The sequence below is a fragment of the Musca autumnalis genome, unplaced genomic scaffold, assembly GCF_047663935.1.
Source record: "Musca autumnalis isolate F117 unplaced genomic scaffold, ASM4766393v1 scaffold_4, whole genome shotgun sequence".
Lineage (NCBI taxonomy): Eukaryota > Metazoa > Arthropoda > Insecta > Diptera > Muscidae > Musca > Musca autumnalis.
In genome coordinates this window covers 145,847,858-145,872,412 of record NW_027411977.1, presented here as the reverse complement: position 1 = coordinate 145,872,412, position 24,555 = coordinate 145,847,858, and the positions used below count along the sequence as shown (strand labels likewise).

General features: G+C 35.7%; 2 protein-coding genes and 1 long non-coding RNA gene across 9 annotated transcripts in view; 1 reads left to right on the top strand and 2 right to left on the bottom strand.

Moving 5' to 3' along the window:
* MCU (mitochondrial calcium uniporter) overlaps nt 1-24,555 on the bottom strand; it is a 304,006-nt gene that overhangs the window by 29,692 nt on the left and 249,759 nt on the right. For 3 of the 7 annotated variants that reach the window (XM_073984265.1, XM_073984266.1, XM_073984267.1), the window contains exons 4-5: nt 5,711-5,848; nt 5,330-5,593 (exon numbers count right to left, since the gene is read on the bottom strand). The exons of the other annotated variants lie outside the window; for them this stretch is intronic. In XM_073984265.1, coding sequence (XP_073840366.1) covers nt 5,330-5,593; nt 5,711-5,848 — 402 coding nt within the window. The remainder of the gene's footprint in view (nt 1-5,329; nt 5,594-5,710; nt 5,849-24,555) is intronic. 7 annotated transcript variants of the gene reach the window in all.
* The window catches only part of jv (javelin), a 115,619-nt gene continuing 114,590 nt past the window's right edge, over nt 23,527-24,555 (top strand). The window contains exon 1 of the mRNA XM_073984262.1: nt 23,527-23,649. Coding sequence (XP_073840363.1) covers nt 23,603-23,649 — 47 coding nt within the window. The 5' untranslated portion in view covers nt 23,527-23,602. The remainder of the gene's footprint in view (nt 23,650-24,555) is intronic.
* The window catches only part of LOC141402622 (uncharacterized), a 68,160-nt gene continuing 67,290 nt past the window's right edge, over nt 23,686-24,555 (bottom strand). Inside the window, exon 3 of the long non-coding RNA XR_012412679.1 lies at nt 23,686-23,759. This is a non-coding gene — a long non-coding RNA (uncharacterized lncRNA). The remainder of the gene's footprint in view (nt 23,760-24,555) is intronic.

Genomic DNA, 24,555 nt, shown 5'->3' with positions numbered 1-24,555 from the left:
CACTTGTGGAGAAGTTTTTCAAGGCTGAAATACTCAGGAAATGTCGCCAACATTACTGATGGGTATTTTGCCACCGTTGAAAAATGTTTTATGTTGCCTGGTCGGGGAATCGAACCCCCGACCTTCTGCGTGCAAGGCGGGCGTGCATACCATTGCACCACGGTGGCACCCGTTATGATCCTCAAAAGACCGAAAATCCGGAGGTACATTTATATGGGGGCTATACCTAAACATGGACCTATGTTGACAGTTTTTGGTAGAGAAGTGTTGTCACCCCTAAGAATCTAAAATGTCAAATTGCAGATGATTCGGTTAAAAATTTTAGCTAAAATCTTCAAAATGGGAGTTATACGAAAACGTGGATCGATATAGCCCATCTTCGAACTTGACCTGTCTATGGCAAAAATATACTCTAGACGCTAGAGTTATTACAACAGACGGATATGACGAGATCGACTCAGAATTTTATCTTGATCAAGAATAAATATACTTTATAAGGTCGGAAATGATTATTTCAATACGTTATAAAGGGTGGAGGGTATAATAATACATTTTGTACTGAAGTGTATATTGGAATTGGATGACTAAGTAGTCACTTGAGTATTTTTTAGCAATAAAAAATAACAGGTTTGTGGATTTCTTCCTTTTCGAATTTATCACCAAACTTATTTGTAGCCCCACGTGATTATGTAGCCTGCAAAGCTCCAGTGCACCATTCAATTAAGTGTTAGTTTTTTTTTGTTCTTACAACCAACGAGTGTCACCGCCAGCAAAACCAAGTTACATTCATTGGGCATTAATTGAGATTTCCACTAACCCACTTTGCCACACAGACTCACACGCAGATAGATAGCCCCAATATGCTGCACCACCACCGACAGACGTACAACACACATAGGCTGAAAGGAGCAGTGCCACCAGTCTGTTGGTGGTCACCATGAACGTGACTGTAAACATTATTCAATATTCAAAGCTTAAGCGAATTCAAGCGCATAATAGGCTTGAAAAGGAAACGGATATTTATGCACATTGAATGAACTACCGGTGCAGGGGTTTTTATGACACATACGTTACGTATTCAAAAGTCTGGTATCACACCAAAAACGGAATACACGTAAGGTTTCGTGGATTAGGTGATATAAGTGCATAATTTTATTTTCCACCCAACAATTTACAGCTGCTGCTGGTGGCTGTAAAATATCACCCGGTTACTATAGCACCCCATTAATTAAAGAACCCTATAATAGAATGGCAAACACTAACCACGAGCGTGGTTTGTTTATTGCATTTATTTTACCAAAGAAAAAAATCAAAATCGCCAATCGGTTGGAAATGTTTTAATTTGGATTTTACCAAAGTTAGTTTTTTAAAACTTTTTGCATAATCTGCTCTCTAATTACATTAAAAAATATCAAACTGAATTTAATACGTGCCAGTCAATTTTGTTTCTCTTTTGACTACAAGCTATTGCAATTAACAAATTTACATACATAGCTTAGATGTATGTATGTATTTGCATAGTTACACGTCCAAATCAAATCTGAGGATGATAATCTGTTTTGGCTATGAAGGACAAATTGTGGCTAGTTTTGCAATTAGCAAAGAATTGCAGCCGAAGGATATTTTCACAACTAGTAAATGGTTGACCTTAATTATGACAAAAAGATGATTTTATACTCTACAGCAGAACATTGGAAATATGCTTGAGCTCTAAAGTTTTGCCAATTGAACTATATTGAACGACCTAGTTCACAATCTAGTTGAATGGACACCGGTCTTTTGTTTTTAACAAACTGCGTATACTTAATATCTTACGTTAGCTTATATGATGTTACTCATACGTTTTTGAACTTTGGGACATTATAGCAGGAATAATGCACTTGGCCGCGAAAAAATTAGATTGTTCTAATAAGAATCGCAGACCTTTGATGAATTTTCTAAACAATTCACCAACAGCCCTAAACAGCAATTTTAGTAGCACGGTCGTGACATGCGCAAATCTCTAAGATAAACAGACGGACCGGATTAAATTGACTCCAAATTGTCTGATACGGAGTTCTTCCAAACTTCCTTGAAGACTAAAACCATTATTTCGATAAAGCACATTTTTGTTTGTAACGAAGCAACGGTGCTGACTGGTTTTATCATAGCAAAACCATGGACTTATCTTGGTCAATCTTTTATTTCAAGTGGACACTGACCTACCAATGGTGTACCCTGGGGAACTGCCTTTAACCCTTAACCTTTAGTAACCCATCCCTATAAAAACCAACCAACTATGAAACAAAAATTAAAAACCCATATAAAGTTAACGACCCTCGCAAAAGTTTTAAGCCGTGATCTGCGAATCTGCTCCTGGAATGTCCGGATTCTTTATAGAGTAGATGCAGTTTACGCACTGGCGGATGTACTCTGTAAGTACAAAACTGATATTATCCCCTTCAGGAAGTGCGATGGAATCGGGCTGGCGCACTGTATTATACATAGCTGCCATGAAACAAAACAAAACATCCAATACCTAGGATTTATGGTAAATCTGTATAAAATCAACATTTTTTAAATCAGTCTCAACTGTGCCCTACCCCGACTGAAAAGGAAAGCAAGTAAAAAAGTATCAGTCGGCTTGGCCGTCAAAGATATACCCTCAGCCTCGAACCTAAAGAAAAGAAGTAACACACGTACTTCTCACGTCTATACAATACGATGTGCAACGTTTGGACTTAATCGGTTTTTCCCTTCAAGGGTTATCTTAAGATTTCCCAATTTAGTTGGTGCCAGAAGGCTTTTTTGGATGTTTTGGGTCATTATCTTAAGAAGTAAGGACTTGGCCCTAAAAGAACATGTACCGTCGTAATGGGAAAATCGAAAACAAATTGTTACAGAAAAACCAAAGGGATTCGAAGTAAAATTTTTTGACAGATTCGGCTGATCTGTTAGAGTGTTATCGTGCTCTCCAGCCACTACACATGGTGCCATGAGGGTATTTTAAACCTTTCGGACTATTTTCTCAGGAAGTATGGACTTTCCTTAAAAAAAAACGTGTACTGTCGTAAGGCGGAGGCAGGGAATACAAGTTGTTACAAAACAAGTAAAAAAGTATCAGTCGGCTTTGCCGACAGAGATATACCCTCAGCATGTGTGGATTGAAATACTTTTTTTTTCAAGAAAACATGTATTTAGGGGGGTTTTCAAAATTTTGGGCGTAGGCACCTACAAAAGTATGGATAAGATTAAAGCTCCAAAATTTGCGGGGATATCGATAGATAGGGCTTTTTTTATCACACTAGCCTACGAAGAACATAATATCGCTGTAAACAGGGCCACTAGAAAAACCTTCGGTAAAAATGACCCAAGGATCCTCGATCCACACAAACATTTTGAACATTTATGTGGGTGGTACCACAAGGATTGGACAGATAGGGCCCACATTTGAACATAAAATATGTTTCGACAATATTTAGAGATCCAAAGTTTGGACCAAATCGGTGCGTACCATTTGAGGGTATATTTTTGAACTTCTGTGGGGAAGGTATCGGAAGGAGTGGACCGTATTCAGTATTCAGTTCGAGCCCTCCAGCCACTACATATGGTGCTATAGGGTTTTTTTTCAACTTTCGGGCTGTTTTCTCAAGAAGTATGGACTTGCCCCTGAAAAAACTTTTACTGCCGTAATTGAGGCAGCGAATGCAAGTTTCTTCAACAAAAATCCAAAATTTTGTGTGGGAGGTACCCGAAGAAGTGGATAAATATAGTCCATATTCGAACCTAATCTATATCTGGTAGATATATTAGGATTTGTAAAGTATGGACCAAATCGGTCACTCCCATCAGGAGTTGTCGTGCGCACAATTTTTCCGAATATTTTTGAACTTTTATGGGGCAGGTACCTGAAGGAGCGCACCGATATGGCTAATCTTCGAACTTAAATTAAGTTTGCACTAAATTATGGACCGAATCGGCAGATCCGTTCCTGAGTTATCTCCAACCACTAAACAAGGTGTCATAGGGCTTTTTTGTACCTTTCAGGCTATTTTCTCAGGAAGTATGGACTTGCCCCTGATAAAACTTATACCGTTATATGGGGGGCAGTGAATACAAGTTGTTACAACAAAAATCAAAGCGATTCGTGAACAGGTCCTAAACTGAACTTTTCGGAAATTTTGTGTGGGAGGTACCCGAAGGAGTGGACCGATTGAGTCCATATTGGAACCTCGTCTAAGTCTCGTAGAAATTTTACGATGTGCAAAGTATGGACAAATTCGGTTACTTCCTTCAACAGTTATCGTGCGCACAAATTTTCTAAACATTTCCGAACTTTTGTGGGGGAGGTACCGGAAGGAATGGACCGATATAACCCATCTTCGAACTTTAACTAAGTTTGGATAAAATATTACTAACGTCAAATTTTGGACGAAATCAGTTCATCCGTTCGAGAGTTATCGTGTGCACCAGCCAGCCAGACAGACGGACGGACATGGCAAAATCGACTCCAAATTGTCTGAAACACATTACGTCCATATACATACTTGGGGTCTAAAATCATTATTTCGATGAGGCACATTTTGTCTGTAGGAAAGTGTATATGTATGTATACCCTTCTTAGCATGAACGCTAAGGGTATAATGAATAGACCAAGGATATATTCTACGAGAGATGTCCGATCGATTCGAGGAGCTAACATTGATTCAGATAATTTCCTTGTAGCAGCCAAGGTATTCATTCGTTGCGATGTTGCGGCAAAGTGCGATCTAATACAGGGCGGAAGCTGAATGTCGAAAAACTGCAAACACAACCGATAGCATAGGCCTACTCTGCTCAATTTCCCGGCATGTTGGAAGTCGACACTTTTTGTCGGGATAATGTGGAATCGCAGTGTGTTTGAGAGAAAAATTCTTCGAAAGATTTATAGTTTTAGGTGAATGCCGGCATCGTATGAACTTCGAGTTGAACCAGCATAACGCGAGTCGATCCGGTGTTCATCACATACCTGATAGTCGTCGGAGTCTGTGCCTAAAGGTGGAAAGATGGGAATGGTCATTTCTAATTCCGAATCCGTCACAGACTCCAGCTGGATTTATAGACAAAACACGCTGTATGATTGCCGACTTTTGCCCTAAACACGATTAGAAATTGTAGAGAGGATAATTCGGGAAATACACACACCCTCATACGTATGTATGTAAATAAAATACAATATCGAATAAATGGAAAAATGAATAATGAATGGTGGGAGAAATAAGCAAACAAAATTCATCATGCAAATGGGAAGTGGGAAAACAAACAAATGGAATGAATGTACAAGTTAACAAGTATGTATGTCTGTACATACCATTGAGAGCTTCGTCAGATCGGGTATGCGCTTCTGAATCTAGACTATCAAGTCTATCATTGTAAATTTTGTTCATTGGATTGTTGGCCAAAAGATTTTCTACACCAGCTGTGCTATTTTTTTCTGTCGAGGCACTCTGGATTTGCGACACCACATGCTGCTCCAAACGATTGATTAGGATTTCCCTTTTCCCAGTGCTCTTTACACCACATTGGCGGCACAAAACTTTTAAGTCTGTCAGTTTCATTTGTTTGAAATCAATTTCTATTTCGGAAATGTGGTTAAAGATTACCAAATGAGGAGATGGAAAGCCGAAAATGTATAAAGAAAACAAAGGGATTAAAACAAATGAAATGCAAATGTTTTGTTATGCGGCAGTACCTTTTAATTTTTCTTCATTAATTATGAGCGTGTTTTCATAGTCAATTTTTGCATTTTTCTTGTTATTCTTGACAGCTGAGGGTTTTTTATTATTGTCGGTTTTAGAAGGCGATGACGATGAAGAAGCCTTGGCAATGCCTTTAAGAAAAAAAGAGAAAAGAAAACAAAAGAATGGAAAATTTTGTTGAAACAAAAGAAGGGCCAAAATAAAGGTGAATAAAAACTCAACGTTAAAGAAAAGGACAGAACAAATTAATGAAAATTCATATGATGAAAATATCTAAAAAACAAGGACACGAGATGCTTTGTGGTGGGTAAATAATGAGTTACAATGCAGCGGAACGTAAAAAATACATAAAAATCAAATAAATTATTTTTGCAAACAAAGTTTTCTAAAAAGTCATTCATCAGGTGTTTGGAATTTTAATTGTTTGGAAGAAAATAAAGACAAGCTGTTGGAGGATGAGTAACTTGCCGGAATGGGATCATTTGCGATTTCAAACATGTTATTTGTGGTGGATAAGTTGTTTTAGGCGATTTTACACATATTAGCTATATTTCAGGACTATAAGTTATTTTTTAGGAACTGTTTTATTGTAGTTTATTTAAATTATTACCAGCATTTTAACCAGAATCGTGGATATTATTTCCATCATTTTTACATTATCCGCAAATTTTTTTTGGATAACTAAATTCTGACTCTTCTGACTAACTAATTTCCTCTGTCCAAAACAAGATGGATTTCAACTTTAAATAACCTATTCGTTTTTTCGAAGATAAACTTTAGTAGAACTTCAATAAATCCTGTTGAAGAGATTAAAAGCAAAGGCAGAAACTACCGCAGCATTGCGTTAGTATATTTATTAGTATCATCACTGCTTTGTGGTGCTTTAACCCTTTGTTGGACACCCATATTATTTGTCACATTCGTAACACATGAGTCTGGTCAGACCAATATAATTATTTTTATTTTTTAGTAAACTTAATTTTTTTTCGTAAAAAAGTTGTAGAATATGTTTAAAGGATCCTAATCTTACATAAATAATCCTTATTTGTCAAAAAACATGCCGAAAAACACTAACCCCCAGTTTTTGTAAAAATATTTATTGTTCTCACACGAATTGTCAAATTTTGTAGATCGATTTACTCGCCTTAGGACAAATGTAGAACGCTGATTTTTGAATGAGGAATTCTATACTATATATAGAACATGACTACGAAGAATAAGTTCTGAATATCGTCTAGGGGCTGAGCTATGGATGCTCAAATTATTACGAATATAGACGAACGAACAAAAAATATTTACAAAAACAGGGGGTTAATTTAATTAATTTTATCAAGTTACCTACTGTTTTTGTTCGTTCGTCTATATTTGTAATAATTTGGGTATCCATAGCTCAGCCCCTAGATGACTTACAGATCTAATTCTTCGTAGACACGTTCTATATATAGTTAAGAATTCCTAATTCAAAAATCAGCGCTGCACATTTGGGCTAAGGCGAGTTAATCGATCTACAAAATTTGACAATTCGTGTGAGAACATAATTTTTTTTTTACCAAAACAGGGGGTTAGTAAAAACGCATATTTGCCTATGAAGTAAAAATTCGTATTTTTCTTGTCTCTATGCTCGGGCCCCCCCCCCCCCCCCCGAAATGGTTTGGTCGAAGAAAATTTATTAAGCTACTGTAACCAATTATTACATTTTTTCTTTGTCATTAACATTTTTTATGTTAGGCGATTTCAAATGAAAACTTATATTTTTCTGAAATTTCTGTACAGAAAATGTACATCGTCAAGTTTTGTAAGATTATTTTTTTCAAATTTTTTGTTTGTATATTCTTTTTGGGAGAAACTTCCAATGAAATCTGAATTACGTCTTCATGCCACATCATTCCACTATTAAATACGAATTCCTTAATGAATATACTCCATACTTGTTATGTCTTATTCAAGCTATATTGACGTCTCGAGGCTTTACGCTCATCTTGTCTCCAATGTAATTACGAGTTTAGTATTGTGGGAATGGAAGTGCATGAAAAATGTCTATTGGACAAAATGTATAAAGGGTTCTTCGTGGACTATATATTGAAAGCCAATTAAAATTTTGTTTCGCTGCCTTCACCAATTTTTTACCCTTCACCACACTGCGGTAAGGGGTATTATGTCTTTGTGCATTTGTATGTAACACACAAAAGGAAACGAAATAGACCCATTGTTCCTTTTGGGGATATACATAGAATCACTTTCTGAGTCGATTTATGCATGTCCGTCCGTCTGTCCATGTATTTTTGTTCGCAACGTACAGGTAGCATTTTTTGTCCTATTCAGCTAAAAATTTGGGGAATATAATTATTTTATCCATAGGAAGAACTCTATGGCTTTTGGTGAAAATCGGTTCAGATTTGGATATAGCTCTCATATATATTTTCGCCCGGTTTGACGTATTTGCTGCACGAAATACCGTATATCTGTCCAATTTTGATGAAATTTGGAATGTGTGACGGAATTTTGTCTAGTAATAAGTGTAGCATATTATACAGAAATCAGTTCAAATTGATATATATCTCCTATATATATTTTGCATATTCACAGTGGTATAGGGTATAAAATAGTCGGCAAGCCCGACTATGATCCTTTCCTTACTGGTTTTACTTGTTGCTAAACAAGAGGAGAAAATAGTGAGGAAAAATTAATTTGTGTGCGTCAACAACTGCTAAAATCTGCTATATGTAGCATACTCAACTGTATTGTTTTCCTATCACCAACAAAGTATAATTGCACATACATATGTTTGGACGGACAGCCCGTCCGGCTGTATCTCAGTTGTCTGGCAAGCTGGAGAGAATGATAACTCTCGAACGGTCAACCGATTTGGAAAAAGTTTTGGATCTCGTAAAAAAATTCGCTAAAATGGTAGTAATCGATTAGATCTAAACTTTGCACATCGTAATATTTCTTCCAGAAATATATCGAAACCAAAATTGATTATATCGGTACAGTCCTTCAAATAAAATTACTTCCAAACGTGCAACAAGTTCCGTACATCATCATGTACGTCCCTCACAAAATTCAACATAAGTGCAGCTTAAGACTGTTCGAGGATCCTTTGGACTTTTTTTGACATTTGTAGTCTTGTTTACTGCGATATCCAATTTTTAGTGGGAAAATCCATGCTTACTGACAAAGCCCTAAACACTAAGGAGACTAACTAAAATGACTTGTGGGCGCAGTAACTGTCATCCAAACCGGCCACAACTTTCTAAAAACTCCCTGAACACATAATTTTTAGGGGAAAATATTTTGGTCGTGTAGCCGGTATTCGATCTGTCGCAAATTCACACGGGCTGAGAGCACATATCCTGTCGGCAAAGGCGATTTATACTTTTTGAGTTATTTTTGAGAAATTAAAATTCACGGTTTTTTAGTTCGTTTACAAGTTATTATAAATATAAAACGCTTTTGGGCACAAGTGGTCAATAGACAAGGGTTTTATTAAGTATTATTAGTTAATAATTATGTGGGTTTATTTATGTATCGATTGTTATTTTTCAAAACTAGGCTTTAAGAAATGTTTGAATTCTAGTTACAATAGGTTGCAAGAACTGAGTTCAGTAAAGTGTTTAATGTCATCGAGTACAAAAACTTCTCACGGTGCGCCTTAACAAAATATAAATGAAAGGTGCTTACCCCTGGGAAGTTTTAGCGGATTCTGAAACTACAATGTTCATAGATGAGAAAAATAAAAAAAAAAAAACAAAAAAAAATCGCCGGATTAATTTTCAAATTTTGGGTTATTTTAGGTTTTCACGGTTTTGCGTGGGAACGACAAGTCCTATCGAAATGGGACTAAGGAAAATGTTGTAGAGGATTTTCACTGCTACAACATTTTCCATAGTTGCCTTTCGATAGGACTTGCCGCTTCCCAGCCAAATCCTGAAAATCTAAAATGAACCTAAAAATGTGAACTTTGACCGCGATTTATTTAAAAATCCCTCCAGCGATTTTCCCAGGTGTAAGCCGTTTTCAACTAATGTTAGTAAAGGACACCGTACATGACGTTGTTTTATAAGGATGCGATACAGTCAGTGCATTGTCCCAATTTGAACTTCTATATCTCAAAAATGGTACAACTTAGGAAAAAGTAGTACAGGCCAATCTTGTAGAGAATTTTTACAGCTACAAGTTTGCCAATTGGTTTCTGAGATATTTGTTCGACCATGCTGTGGCTTAGTCCAAACATGAATTTTGTAGTCTCAAACAGTACTCGGAGAAGGATTTGGAGTCTATGAATCGTAGTCTGTATCGTCCGTTTTTAAATTTCTAAAGTTTTTAATTGGATTACACAGACTCTATCACTTCTTGGAAAAAATCAAATTTGGCGTTTTTATGGCATTAAACAATAGTTTATTCTTAAGTTATCGACACAATAGCTAGATATAGAAGTCCAAACTGTGCTCGCAGATTCGAGTTATTCTTCTTTTTAAAGGTAATTAATTTATAGAAGTCGTATGGGTATCTCGATATGTAATTAAAAAATGAGGCGTTATGTTCGGGTCGAACTATACCCCTATACCCTATAACTCCTGTATAACTCAATTTGTCCTACTCGCGAATTGGATTGGATTAAAACGCGGATATATTTTAACCACTTTCTGCATGGAGGCTCTTTAACATAAAGGAATCCCAAAATCCGCTGATATTCTCTTCAATTCGTTATAACGTGGACCTATATTTTTTAATCATTTAGGTCAAAAATACTGAAAACGGGGCGCAACTTTTATATGGCGACTATACCAAACGTGGTTTCAATTTCAATTCTAAATATCGATGACTTATATTTAATACTCTGTAAAAAGTTAAAATTGTATCCTAAATATTGTGAGCTTTCTCTACTGAATTTTTATACTTTGTGTCAATATTTCATATAAAACCAACAGAAAAACCTTAAACAAGCTTTACGTAACGCTACACACAATTTTCAATTTTCATGATTTTTGGTCAAGTTGGCCCCCCCCCCCCCCCCCCGAAATGAAATCCTGCGTACGTCCCTGGGTCTGACCAGACTCGTGTGCTACGAATGTGATATGTATGTCAAAAAATCCTTGTAGTTCCTTTTCTGGAGATCGTTTTGACTTCATGTTTCTTACGTAAGAAAATTTCATGAAGCTTCCTGGAATGTCAGGTCCATAGCTTTATTGTAACCCAGTTAAAAATACAAAATAAAATGAAAAAGGCTGGCCAGACTCAGGTGTCCAACAGAGGGTTAAATTTTGTGTTCCTCATGATTGAGATAGCGGCTTAGCGCCTTACTTACTGACTTGCTATTGCAATTGACTGATTGATATTGAGTGATAATAAATGAATCATGTGAGCCTTCAGTCAATTTCATTCCGTGAAAGGAATAAAAGAAAATTACCAATGCAATGGAATGCATTTCTTCTGAGCAACATACGCGATAAATTGCATACTAAGTGACATTGAAAAGATGTGTGCGGTGTGTGATGACAGGCTGAGAGGAAATTTTACAATTTAAATTTAATGTCACAAAACCTTTTATTGTAAATGATGTGTCTATCTTGCCGATATAAATAAGTTTTAGCTAGAAATGTTTTAACAGAACATATCTGTATTATTTTCTCTACTATGTATATCAATACTTTTGAATTTGGATCGGGGGCACTCTTGGGCCAACGATGTCAGTTAAGGCTGGGTTTTTGGAAATTCGAACTAGAACGGTACGAAAAGTAATAAAAGGTACTAAATATGGTACCATTTGTATTAGGCAGACGGAAGGAGCTAGAATTATTTTTTTGAATAAGGAGCACTGATGGTGAGTTAGGGTACATCTTACTAACTCCCCATCAGTGCTCCTTATTAAAAAAAAAAATAATACTAGCTCCTTCCGTCTGGGATTTTGGAAACTCGAACTAAAAGTGTACGAAAAGTACTAAAATGTACTAAATTTGGTACCATTTGGTATTATGTGAACGGAAGATTTAAAAGCTTGGAATAAAAATCAAGGTTTAGAAGAGGTGTTGATATAAGGAGGTGGTTCCGGGAATTTGTATTTATGGGTTCGAAAAGTACTAAATTGTAGTCAATTTGGTACAATTTGGGTGAACGGGTAGTGCTGGAATCCTGAGATTTGGAGTTAAGATTTCTGTAAGAGTGTAGGATTGATTGATTGATGAACGGATAGAGCTGTAATCCTGAAATTTGGAATTAAGATTACTGTAAGAGTGTATGTTTGAGATAGTTTTGGAAATTGGTATTTATGGGTACTAACAGATTTAGTAGAAATTGGATTTGGGTGAACGGATAGAGCTGGAATTGTTGCTTATGGGTACGAAAAGTACTAAAATTTTTACAATTTGCATTTTGGTGAACGGATAGTGCGTAGTGTAGGATGGAGGAGTGTAGGATGGAGGTAGTGTTGGAAATTCGTACTTATATGTACGAATAGTACTAAATGGTACTAAATTGGGTACAATTTGGATGAACGGATAGAGGTGTAATCCTATGAGTTGGAATTAAGATTACTATTGGAGTGTATGATGGAGATAGTTTTTGTACTAACTTCAGTACCATTTAGTACTTGCGTACCCATAAGTATGTACGCAAGTACTAAATGGTACTGAAGTTAGTACAAATTGGATTTGGGTGAAATCATGAAATTTGGAATTATGATTACTATTGGAGTGTAGAATGGAGGTAGTTTGGGTAATCTCTACATATAGGTACGAAAAAGTACTAAATTTGGTACAATTTGGATTTAAGTGACCGAAATTTGGAATTAAGACTACTGTAAGAGTGTAGGATGGAGGTAGTTTTGGGAGTTCATATTTACTTGGGTGAATGGATAGAGCTGGAATACTGAAATATGCAATAAAGATTACTGTTAGAATACAGGATGAGATAGTTTTAAAAATTGGTACTTATGGGTATGAAAGGTACTAAATTTGGTAAAAATTTGGATTTAAGAATAGAGATGAAATCGTGACATTTGGATTATTGTTGGAGTTTAGGATTGAGATATGAGGGTAATTTTAGAAATTCGTACTAAATTGTACCAAATGTACTAAATGGTACCAAATTTGGTACAATTAGGTGAACGGAGAGAGCTGGAATCCTGTAATTTTGAATTAAGATTACTCTTAGAGTTAGGGATACGTAAAATCGATTTCGGTTAATCGACTAATCGATTACACTGTCCGACAGCCAAAATTACACTTGAACCGGACTATATACGTTTGAAAATATAGATAAAATGGAGTAAAATGGTATTTTTAATTTTTCGTTTGACCTTTTAGAGGTCAAACAAATTTCAAAGGTCAACATTTTTCAAAAAAATATTTTAAATACTTGTAATCGTCGTACGATGCTGGTATTGGTGTCATATTAAAGAGGAGAGTATAGGCTTTATATAATAATTATAAATTATTGCATTCCAGGATAAAAAGGACATCAAAAATATCCTTGAAAATTTAGGTCAAAAGTGAGCATTTTGGCAGGCTCATATCTTCTAAACCGCGAAGAATTTTAATTTAATCGGCCGGTGTTATTAGCCGTAAAATTTCTAAAAGTCGTAGTCGACTATTGACTGCGCGAAACGGAGACAACTATTATTCGTAGTCTACCATTTGTCGTAGTCTATTATTATTATTATTTGTAGTTGACTATTAATCGTGGTCGACTATTAGTCGTAGTTGGCTATTGGGTGTGCTAAACCACGTAATCGACGATACTTTTTTAAACAGATATAAACATTACGGATCGTATCAAAGAAAATGGTCGATTATAATCGGTTTTCGGCGATTAACGAATAGTCGAAAGTCGACTTTTAGTACACTCTCAAATAATCGACTAACCGAAAATCAAGTTTTAAGTTTTTCACGAAAACCGAATAATCGAAAAACCGATTATTGCATTTCACTGCGTATCTCTAGTTAGAGTGTAGGATTGAGGTATGGAGGAAGTTTTTTTGAGACTAAATTATGGACCTTTTTGATATATACACTTTGATACGACCAAAATTGTGCCTCATCGAAATAACGTTTTTAGACCCCAAGTATGTTTGGACGAAATTCGTTTCAGATAATTTAGAGTCGATTTAGCCATGTCCGTCCGTCTGTCGGTCTGTCTGGCTCGTGCGCACAATAACTCTCGAACTGATCAGCCGATTCAAACCAAATTTTGGGTATCGTAATATTTTGTCCAAACTTAGTTTAAGTTCGAAGATATAAAATTCAAATTTTTTATGTAAAATGGTGTGAACGATAACTCTCGAAGGGAGCAATCGATTTGGTCAAAACTTTGCACATCGTATCATTCCTTCCAGATATGGATCGGGTTCGAATATGGATTATAACGGTCCCCTCCTTCAGGTACCCGAACACACACAAAATTCGGATAAACTGAAGTTTAAGAGCTCCTCTCGGATCGTTTTGAAATGTTTTTTTCATTAGGTTGTCCTTGCGGCTCCCTTCTTGCGCAAGTCCATACTTCCTGAGATATTGGCCTAAAAGCTCCAAGAAACCCTGACGGCACCAGCCAAAATGGCAAACCCGCAAGATACATAATTCTCGCAGGGAGTTTCTGATTGGTGCAGACTTTGCACATCATATTATTTCATACAGTCATGAATCAGGTTGGAATATGGATTATATCGATCCACTCCTTCGGGTACCTCCCACACAAAATTCGAAAAAAGTGAAGTTTAAGAGCTCCTCTCGCAACCCAATAATCGGCATAATTATTGTGTTTGGTTTGGTTTTGTTGTTCTTTTTTGGCAGTGGCTGAGGGTATATCTCCGTCTACATAGCTGACTTTCTGCATACGAAGTAGCGGGCATTTTTCTAGTGTATATATAAAAAGTAATGCTGTACAGAACTGCACATCACACATACAATATTTTCTTCAACATTGTTGTAAATGTTATAATTTTTTCTTTTATAATTTCATATGAGGGACTTTCAACACTACACCATGTGGTACAAAATACAACAGAAATGCACTTCTAAAAGTATGATTAAGTTGTTAGTTGACAATATGATTATCATTGTACAAACGAACTGTGTTTCATGTTCTGCGCTTCCTGTCAACAAAAGTACATACATACTTGATGTTGCAAACTTTCAGACGTAGGTACATTGGGGTTATGACTTTTTGACATTTTTTTCTCAAAATAATTTCCTGTAGCGGGAATGAATGTACTTTTACCTATGAATTACTAAATAAAGTTTATACTCCTTAAGTATTAAAAAAGGACATGCACAAACCATTTTGAAAAAAATTTAAAGAATACAATTTACTGTTGGACGGATGAATCACCTTTTGCCTATTATTTATAATAGCTTTTATTCCATTTAAATATTTAACAAGAAAAAAAGTTAAGTTCGGCCTGGCCGAACTTTTTATACCCTCCACCATAAAATATTCTGATACTAAATATGGAATATTATTTTCTTTCCCGTCCACAATTTTAGGTGGAAATATTTTGTAACCACGGATACCTAACTAAGGAAAAAATGTATATAAAAATGTCTTCAATCGGGCGGCACCTTTATATGGGGCTGCATCAAAGTATGGACCTATGTTTGTGACCACTGAGAACCTCAAATATCGAATCACAGATAGTTCGGTTTACAAATGTAGCTATACTCCTCCAAACACCTAAAATCGGGTAGTAACTTTATATGGGTCTATATCAAAACATGGACCAATGTTGATAATTTTTGGTGGAGAAGTTCTGTGACCATTGGGAAACTCTACCGTCAAATTACAGATAGTTCGGTGAAAACATATAGTAGAAATAGTCAAAATATCTAAAATTGGAAGGTGCCGTTTAATAGAGCTATACAAAAACATGGATCTATGTTACAATTTTTGATCAAATGTGAAATTACAGGTAGTTCGGCCAAAAATGTGGATAGAATCCCCAAAAAACCTAATATCGCGAGGTGGCTAAAATCCTCAAAACACCGAAAATCGGAAAGTACCGTTATATGGGGGCTAAACCAAAATTTGGACCTCTGTTAACAATTGTTGGTGGAGAGGTTTTGTGGCCATTGGGAACATCAAAATCCTCAAAATACCGAAAATCAGGAGGTACCGTTTTATGGGGGCTATACCAAAATTTGGACCTACATATGTTAACAATTGTTGGTGGAGAGGTGACCATTGGGAACATCAAATGTTAAATAACAGGTAATTCGGTAAAAAAGGTATCTAAAATCCTCAAAATACAGAAAATCGGGAGGTACAGTTATATGGGTGCTATACCAAAACATGGACCTATGTTGATAGTTGTTGGTGGATACATTTTGTGATCACTAGGAAACTCAACTGTCAAATTACAGGCAGTTCGGTCAAAAAATTTAACTATATTCCCCAAAATTTCGAAAATCGGGAGGTACCGTTATATGGGGGCTATACTAAAACATGGACATATGTTGACGGTTTTTGGTGGAGATATTTTGTGACCACTGGGAACTTTAAATGTTAAATTGCAGGTAGTTCGGTCAAAAATTGTACCTAAATTCCCCAAAATACCGAAAATCGGGAGGTATCGTTATATGGGGGCTATGCTAAAACGTGGGCCGATATAGCCCATCATCGAACTTGACCTACCTATGGAAAAAAGATACTCGGGTGCAAGAATATACGCCCTAGCTCAATTATTGCGGACGCTAGAGTGATTACAGCAGACGGACAGGCGGACATTGCTAGATCGTCTTAGAATTTTGCATTGAATAGTGATTTCAAAAGTTTGTCAAAAAAGCTCATATAGAAAAATTTGCAAATGGCTTTATGCCTTATTATTAAGATTTTATCTAATCTTAGGTAAAAACTTTGATTGTAAAAAAGTCATAACTCTAATGCACTTACACACAAGTACTTTTAGGGCGCGTATTGTGGAAACGATGAGTAAGAGGCGTTAGTGTGAACTAAAAGTATTTCATGTTGAAGTGCATTACAGTTCATGTAAACGATATCAACTGCAGACACAGAAAACGTCATTTTATGCTAAGCAGCAACGACATTACTTTTGTTCTGCGACAAACTTTTGTTTAGTGTCTACACTTGTGTACATCTGTAATTTTGTTTAACGTGATGAGTCTCGTTATTTGAAATCCTATAGAAATTATACAAATTAAAATAATTGAGATTTTTTCAGTAAAACACACAAAATGGCGCCCTATTATGCATATTAGTTAGCCTGTGGCCACTACATCTCGTTTCCAGATTCATCTCGGTCGATGAAAGACTAGCGATGATTCGGATAAAATCTTTATTCTTGAACATCTATCTTATCTGAAAAAAAATTGCCAAATCTATTCAAACAATAGAACAAATCCTTAGAAACAAATCCATGAAACGACCAGGACTGTCATTCTGCTAGCGAAGAAGTTCCGGAACGAACTAGTTCCACGGAACAATTCCGAACAAGTAACTATTGGAACTATATCCAGCTTCATATAGTTCCATTCGTGCATATAGTTACTTCCATTTCTACAGTTCATCTGCTTCCTTTAATTCCACACTCACTTCGTTCATTATTCTGATGCTATCATTGTTTAATAAACGAATACATATGCACGCTATATCGCTTCAATTTATTTATTTTTGTGCCATATTGTTTATGTCAATTCATCCATGTAAGCAAAAAGAACGTTGAAAGAGAAAGATTCGTTGAACGATTTTCATCTCGTTACTATTTGACAAGAAAAAAAACAAACAGAACGAAGAAAGTGAAAGATTCATTGAACTATTTGGAACTATATTAAGAATCTAGTTCCTTTTGGAAAAAGAAACTAGAAAGACCGATCCACCGGTCCGGAACTGGATGGCCCAAGTCTAGAAAATAATGTCATCAGCAGCAACAAGTTTCTAATGAATCCTCGAACAGACCTTAAACTGCACTTAAATATAAATGTTGAACTTTTGTGAGGGAGGTACCATAAAGAGTGGACCGATATAGTCCTTTTTCGAACTGAAACTAAGTTTGGACAAAATATTACGAATTTGGACCAAATCGATTACTCGTGTGTACCTTTTTAGTGAATATTTTTAACTTTATCTAAGATTCACAGAAATATTACGATATTCAAAGTTTGGACCAACCTGGTATCCGGTTCGAGAGCCGTGGTGGTTTACAGTTTTCGGACCATTTTCTCAGGATGTATGAACTTGCCCCTGAAAAAACTGTATTAGTTATTCTATGACCATTGGAAGTTGAAAAATATTTTCCTAAATTTTTATACCCTATACCACAATGTGGAAAAGGGTATTATAAGTTTGTTTTGGTAAAAATTCATGTAACACCGCGAAATATTCGTCGGAGACCCCCAATGTGGTATACCAATCTTCATATCTCGACGAGATAAAGCGATTTTGAGATGTGTGTCCGTCCGTCAGTCCGTCCGTCCGTCAGTCCGTCCGTCCGTCAGTCCGTCCGTCCGTCTGTCCATTATAAATCGTAAACACGATCCAGGCCGCAATTATGGACCGATCGTCACGAAATTTTGTATGGAGGTCGGGTTCAGATCAGAATAGATCCCTATTCTTATTGGTGATTATCGCGAAATATTTAGCGGGTGAAATGGACCAAAAACATAATATTTATCCAATTTTCTAGCGGCTCTGTAGGTCTCAATAATAGTCCGATCAACGCGTAATTTTAAATAAGGTAAGAGTATATCACAAAGGAGAAGCTTGCAATTTGAGATGGCGATCGGATAATATTTAGAGGGTTAAATGGACCAAAACTTTTGTGTGAAAATTGTGAAAATTTTTAATATACAGCTTATATCTTAATTCCTGGAAGTGACATTCCGGACAAGTGAGATATACTTGAAAGTGGAACGCTTGACCGTTCAATTGATGCCAATTATGTTGGTGTGCATGATCAGATAACATATTTACAGCCTAATATATTCCGTTATTTGTTTGTAGTGTAATAATAAACTCGCTAGAAGTCGCAATTATACATCAATATTCACGAAATGTTGCACCGGGTAAGAGTATAGGTCGAAAAAGATGCCCACAATTTTGAATGATGATCTGATATTCTTTAGCGGGTGATATTTCAATCCTTTGGTCGATATTTCAATTCCTTGAGGACATATATATTTCGCAAAGTAGCCTACATATGGGAAAAAACTACTGACCTTTCCTCTGATGTAAATTGCAATAAAGTGTTTGCAATATACTGCCTAATATATAATGGGTTCTGCGAAGAGAACCACATTTTTATCCCATGCTACATATTGTCTCTCCAAAAGTTTATGTAACACCACGAAATATTCGTCCTAGACCTCTTATTTGGTATGCCAAAATTCATATCTCGACGAGATAAAGCGATTTAGTAATGTGTGTCCGTCCATTAAAAATTGTAAACAAGCTTAAGGCCGCAATTATAGACCGATTGTAACGAATTTTTTAAGGAGGTTGGGTTCGGGCCAGATTAGAAATGATAAGTTTTTGCCGATGATCGTGAAATGCTCAGGGAATGAAATGGACCAAAAACAAAATTTTAACCAATTTTGTAGCGGCTCTATAGGTCAAAATAATAACCCGCAAAATTTTAAACAAAGTTTGAGTTTATGATGAAGAAGAAGCGTACAGACCAACGTGAAGATCAGATAATACTTAGCGGGTTAAATGGACTGAAACTTTTGTGTGAAATTGGTAAAAATTTCAATAAGGTAGCGGTTAAACAACGGAGGTAGTAGTACTACATAAGTGGGCTTCATTACATTTTAGTTTGTGTGAACTAAATTTTCCTTTCCTGCTACAAAAATGTCTTTGTCATGCTCGATAACTTTTTGGTTTTGGTCATAAGTGTTATACATTACATCTCTGATATTTGATAATTAAATTTTCACAATCATTGAAAAGAAGTTCCGTGGAGAGCGATTGTCCAGGGATAGTGGTATAGGGTATCCCATAGTCGGCTCCGTCCGACTATAGACTTTTCTTACTTGTTTTTTTCTATTTTTAATTTCAACACACTTCATTTTTTCATTCTATTTCAATCTTTGCTGGATTTGCTTTGTAGCCGAACACACTACAAACTATTCCACGAGTACGAACATAAGCGTTTTTTAAACGCTTACATGTGCACAACCAACTGTTCTTTGCGTTGTTAACAACGCTCTGTGCCACAGTACTAATGACTTAGTAAGGAGTAATATAAGTAGTTATTTTTTGTTTACATTGCTTTGTAATGGGTTAAATAATTAATGATTCACGGATCCGATTTTTGCTGGGTAAACATTAGAATGAACCATGGCACAATTACCAGAAAGTAGTATTACACCAGCTCACACTAGTCGAAGTCACTGATCTAGCGGTGCGAAAGTCAAAAAATCAAACTATAAAATTGCGAAATGTTTTCCTTCACAGATTACAGACACTTTGCTGACTTAAATTTTGTTTTTACTTTGTTGTTGTTGTCAATATTCTCTCAGCTATTCACTACCCAATGCGAGACACTTTGCTGATTCAGATTTTAAGAAAATTGTTGCAAAATATCTAACATCATATTTATTTAATTGTTAAATAAATTCTTAATAAAACTAAACAATGTTTATATTTAATTAATAGGCAAGGATGCAAATTAATTGAAAAAAAATTGTTTGGGGCCTGGAGGTACATACATATATAGTTATATAGCAAAAAAATTCCAAAAAGTATTACTTTTCTTGTGTTTTTTAGTGTAATATACTTTTGTTAAATGGAGCGTAACTACAAAAGTTCTCTAATGTCCAGTCCAATTCTTTTTCGACAAATTAAATTGGACTTTCTAGTTTCTGAATAATAAACTCTTGGCTGCAACTATCCGCAAATCTTGCTGATAAATGCATGGAAATGTAGCTTAAATTCTCAAAATACAAAAAATCAGGCGGTACAGTCATATGGTGGCTATATCAAAACGTTGACCTATGTTCACAATTTTTGGTGGAGAAGATGTATAACCAAAATTCAGCTTATTTGGTCTGAAAATGTGGACAAAATCTTCAAAATATCAAATATTGGGAGGTACCGTTATATGGAGGCTATATCAAAACGTAGACCTATGTCCACAATTTTTGGTGGAGAATGTTTGTCCACTGGGAACTCCAAATACCAAATTACACCTAATTTGGGCGGAAAATGTTGCTTAAATCCCGCCAAATACTGAAAATCGGGAGGTACCTAAAATGGGGCCTATACCCAAACGTGGACCTATGCCCACAATTTTTGGTGGACAAGTTTAGTGATCACTGGAAACCCTAAGTACCAAATTTTAACTAATTTGTGAGGAAAGGGTGGCTTAAATCCTCAAAATACCGAATATCAGGAGGTACATTTATATAGCTATACCAAAATATTAGCCGATGTCGTTCATATTTAGTCCATTATTACCCACGGACACATACTGAGTTTGTGAAAAATTTCAGAAACATATCTCTATTCGTTTGCAAGTTATTAATTTCGCGCCGCTAGATCAGTGATTTCGACCACTGTGCAGCTGTTCAAATATGAAGTGTCAAAGACCTTTATACAAAAAATTATTTTTGTTGTAATTTCTCCAACTACATAAACAAAATTTTGACATAACATATTCAAAAATTTACGATACCACTACCTTGATAATTGTGTCATGGAGTCAACCAAACAAAAATACTTTCAATTATTTTTCATTTGATCCAAAAATCTTATATATGAAATTTTATGGCGATCGGTTAACGTTAACCCGTGCCAACCTAGCGATCTTTGTTTCCATAGAAATTTGCATGGCTCCAAAGGTGAATTTTCACGAAAATTCCCTAAAAGCCGTAATTATGGTCCAATCGAAGAAAAAACTTTATCAGTTCATTATTGCGGCTAAAAAACGATTCCTACAAAAAATTTTAAAATCGGATCGGATTTTGATTGGCAGTTTAAATAATAGATAGAGTCTTGATGTATTCAGGGACTTATAATAAAATTTTGTGGGGAATAAATTTGTAGAATATTTTGATCCGATACGATATCATTTTATAGGAGAAGGGGACAAAAAGACCCCTTTAATGACCCGCATGAGGGTTTTTCATATGAAAATTGAAATCAGCGACCCTAAAAACATGAGTATCCAATGTTAGGTTTAAATCCATTCATTTTTGGAGTTTTGGCAATTTTTTCAGCAAATTGGCCACTGTGCAGTGGTCTCAAAACTTCTCTACCAAAAATTGACAACATAGGTCCACACTTTAATATAACGCCAATAAAAAGGCACCGCCCGATAGAGGACATTTTTAGATACAATTTCTGACCCAATTTGGCGGCATTTGGGGTATCCGTAGGCAAAAAACTTCTCCACTTATAATTGTGGACAAGAAAGGAAACTAATTATTCCATTTTAGTTCAGAATATTTTATGGTGTAGGGTATAAAAGTTCTGACGGGCCAGAACTGAACTGTTGTTTGTTAAGTAATAAATTCAATGTTTTTATTAATAACCGGACTTTGACCCGAATTTAAGACTTTCACCCTTAGACTCAATAAAAGCATCCTACGTGCTCATAATTATCATTTATTTAGTACATGCGGAATTCATTTCGGGTCTTATGCCCGTTGGGTGTTAGGTCATGTTATCAAAATTAACAATTTAGTTTCACAAAGTTTCATAAATTATGCAATTTTTCTTTTTTATTGCTGTCGAATGGTTTTCTTCTATATTAGATTTCTAGCAGATTTTTGTTACAACTTTGCTGATGCTTCGATATGATTGAACTAAATCTAGAATCAGCAGCACTTTTTATAAGAGAGAGAGAGAGAGAGAGAGAGAGAGATTTTTCTGGTCACTTTTGGTATGTTTGTAGAAAACGGTCCGACTAACTACATGTTTATGTATTTCGAAACGAAAATGTGTGCGCATGAAACACACCCAAACTTTAGTTTTGGAAATATTATTTCCTTTGCTTTTGCTTCAAAATAAAAAACAAATTTGAAAAACACACTCAAGAAAACCTTACGCATTCATTTTCTTATCGACATACATAAACAGGCCCTAAGCCTTGCTTTGTTTGGTCTAACTAAGCACCCTTTGACATTATAATCCTTTTTCCCTCTTCAATAAAATCGTTTTCCCATTTTATTTTATAAAAGTAGTCAAAACTTTTAATGAAATGTTTTTTTTTTTTTGCATGACAAAGAATATTTAAAAGTAACAAAACCAATGCGATTTCAAAGAATTTTAATAAGTTTATTGTGTTGCATGCCAAAAAGAAAAGGGGACTTTGTTGTTCTTCATGAACACCTCCGGACAGAGACTTCATTCATTTTGATGTCAAGGAAGAGCGAAAAAAACTTTAAATGGCAAGCAAATGGCTGCCATTTGCTTTGGTTTACTGGGCGAAAGGAATGAAAGAACGAATGGACGAATGAATGTGGGAGCAAGCCAACGACCATAATCACGTTAAAACTTTTAGTGTCACAATTAGCACATCAGCAGCAGTGTCAGCACTATGACATGAAAAGCCACAAGATGTCTTTATTTGTCAGCGATTTCAGCTTTCACCTACCTCATTCACCGAGGATTCCCCTTTAACTCACAGAGAGACATCCTTTTGGAAAATTTCTTTTTGTTTACAATCACAAACACTTTTCTCATTCATTTTCATTTATTTAATTTCAGATTTTTGTAGGCATTCGTCAGTCGTAGTAGTCAACGCACGTTGCGTTAAGCATCTTCACAAATCCGTCTTCAATTACCAGTTGTATTTTTCCCTACAACGTTTTTGAATAGCCTGCCTGGTCCTGTTGCAGTTGTTGGGTTCGTGTTGCTTCTGCTGCTACGGTGGCAAATTTATTTCACCAGCCAAAATAGGATCCGGACAAAGTCACAGCCTTTGCTATGGCGGCACAATGGGCAACGGTTACATTCGAACGTCACAAACACGTCGGGATAAACGGTAAGTTCTGGTCTGATAATTTTTCTATCTCCTTTTTCCAATCCATTAGGTTTTTTATGCATTATTTATAAGCAATATTTGTCTTTGCTGATTGTGATTTCAATTGAAGCCTTTGGTAGTCGTAAAGATGAATGTGGGCGCCAGATTAAAAGCCATTGAAATGAAATAAAACGTAATAGGACTTTATGAATTATTCAAAAATTGCAATGGCATTTAAACAGAAATCATTTAAGCAATTTATATTAAACTTATAATTTAGAAATTAGAAATAAAAAGAATATTCAACAATGCATAAATAGAAAACCAAAAAACCATTTTAACGAACATCCCTTACAGGACAAGGGTGGGGGTTTAGTTCAATTGCATGGGTATCGTTTTTATCGCCGAATACGAACGGCGTTTCTAAAGACGTCACTTGTAAATAATTTTACATGTCTGGAAGTACTCAGAAAATGTAAGCCAATATTACGCTAAGAGGCTTTTGTCATCGTTGAACATTTTTTGATGCTGGCGATCGAACCACGTTGGTACTCATCCGTACTGAGTATATTTGCCACAACTGTTGTTACCTTATTTCCTACTTTTTGCTAAAAAAACAATAATTATTAAGGAAATGTGAAGTGAATGGTTTTAATTTGTTGCACACGATGTTGTTTGACGCCTTTCTTGTTTGCCATCGAGTATAGCTTATTCGGCGCAGGGGCAAGGGCAAATGCAGTAAAATTCCTCGTCAATTTGCATAGTTCAACGAGTAAAGGAGAATGCAGTGGTATGGCTGCTATATAAATATCCTTTAGAAGTGAACAAATTATTATTGCAGCTTAGTAAAAATGTGCCTCCCTTCGAATTTGAAACGAAAGAAAAACTTTGGCACTGTGCCAAAATATTTATGATCCATAAATATTG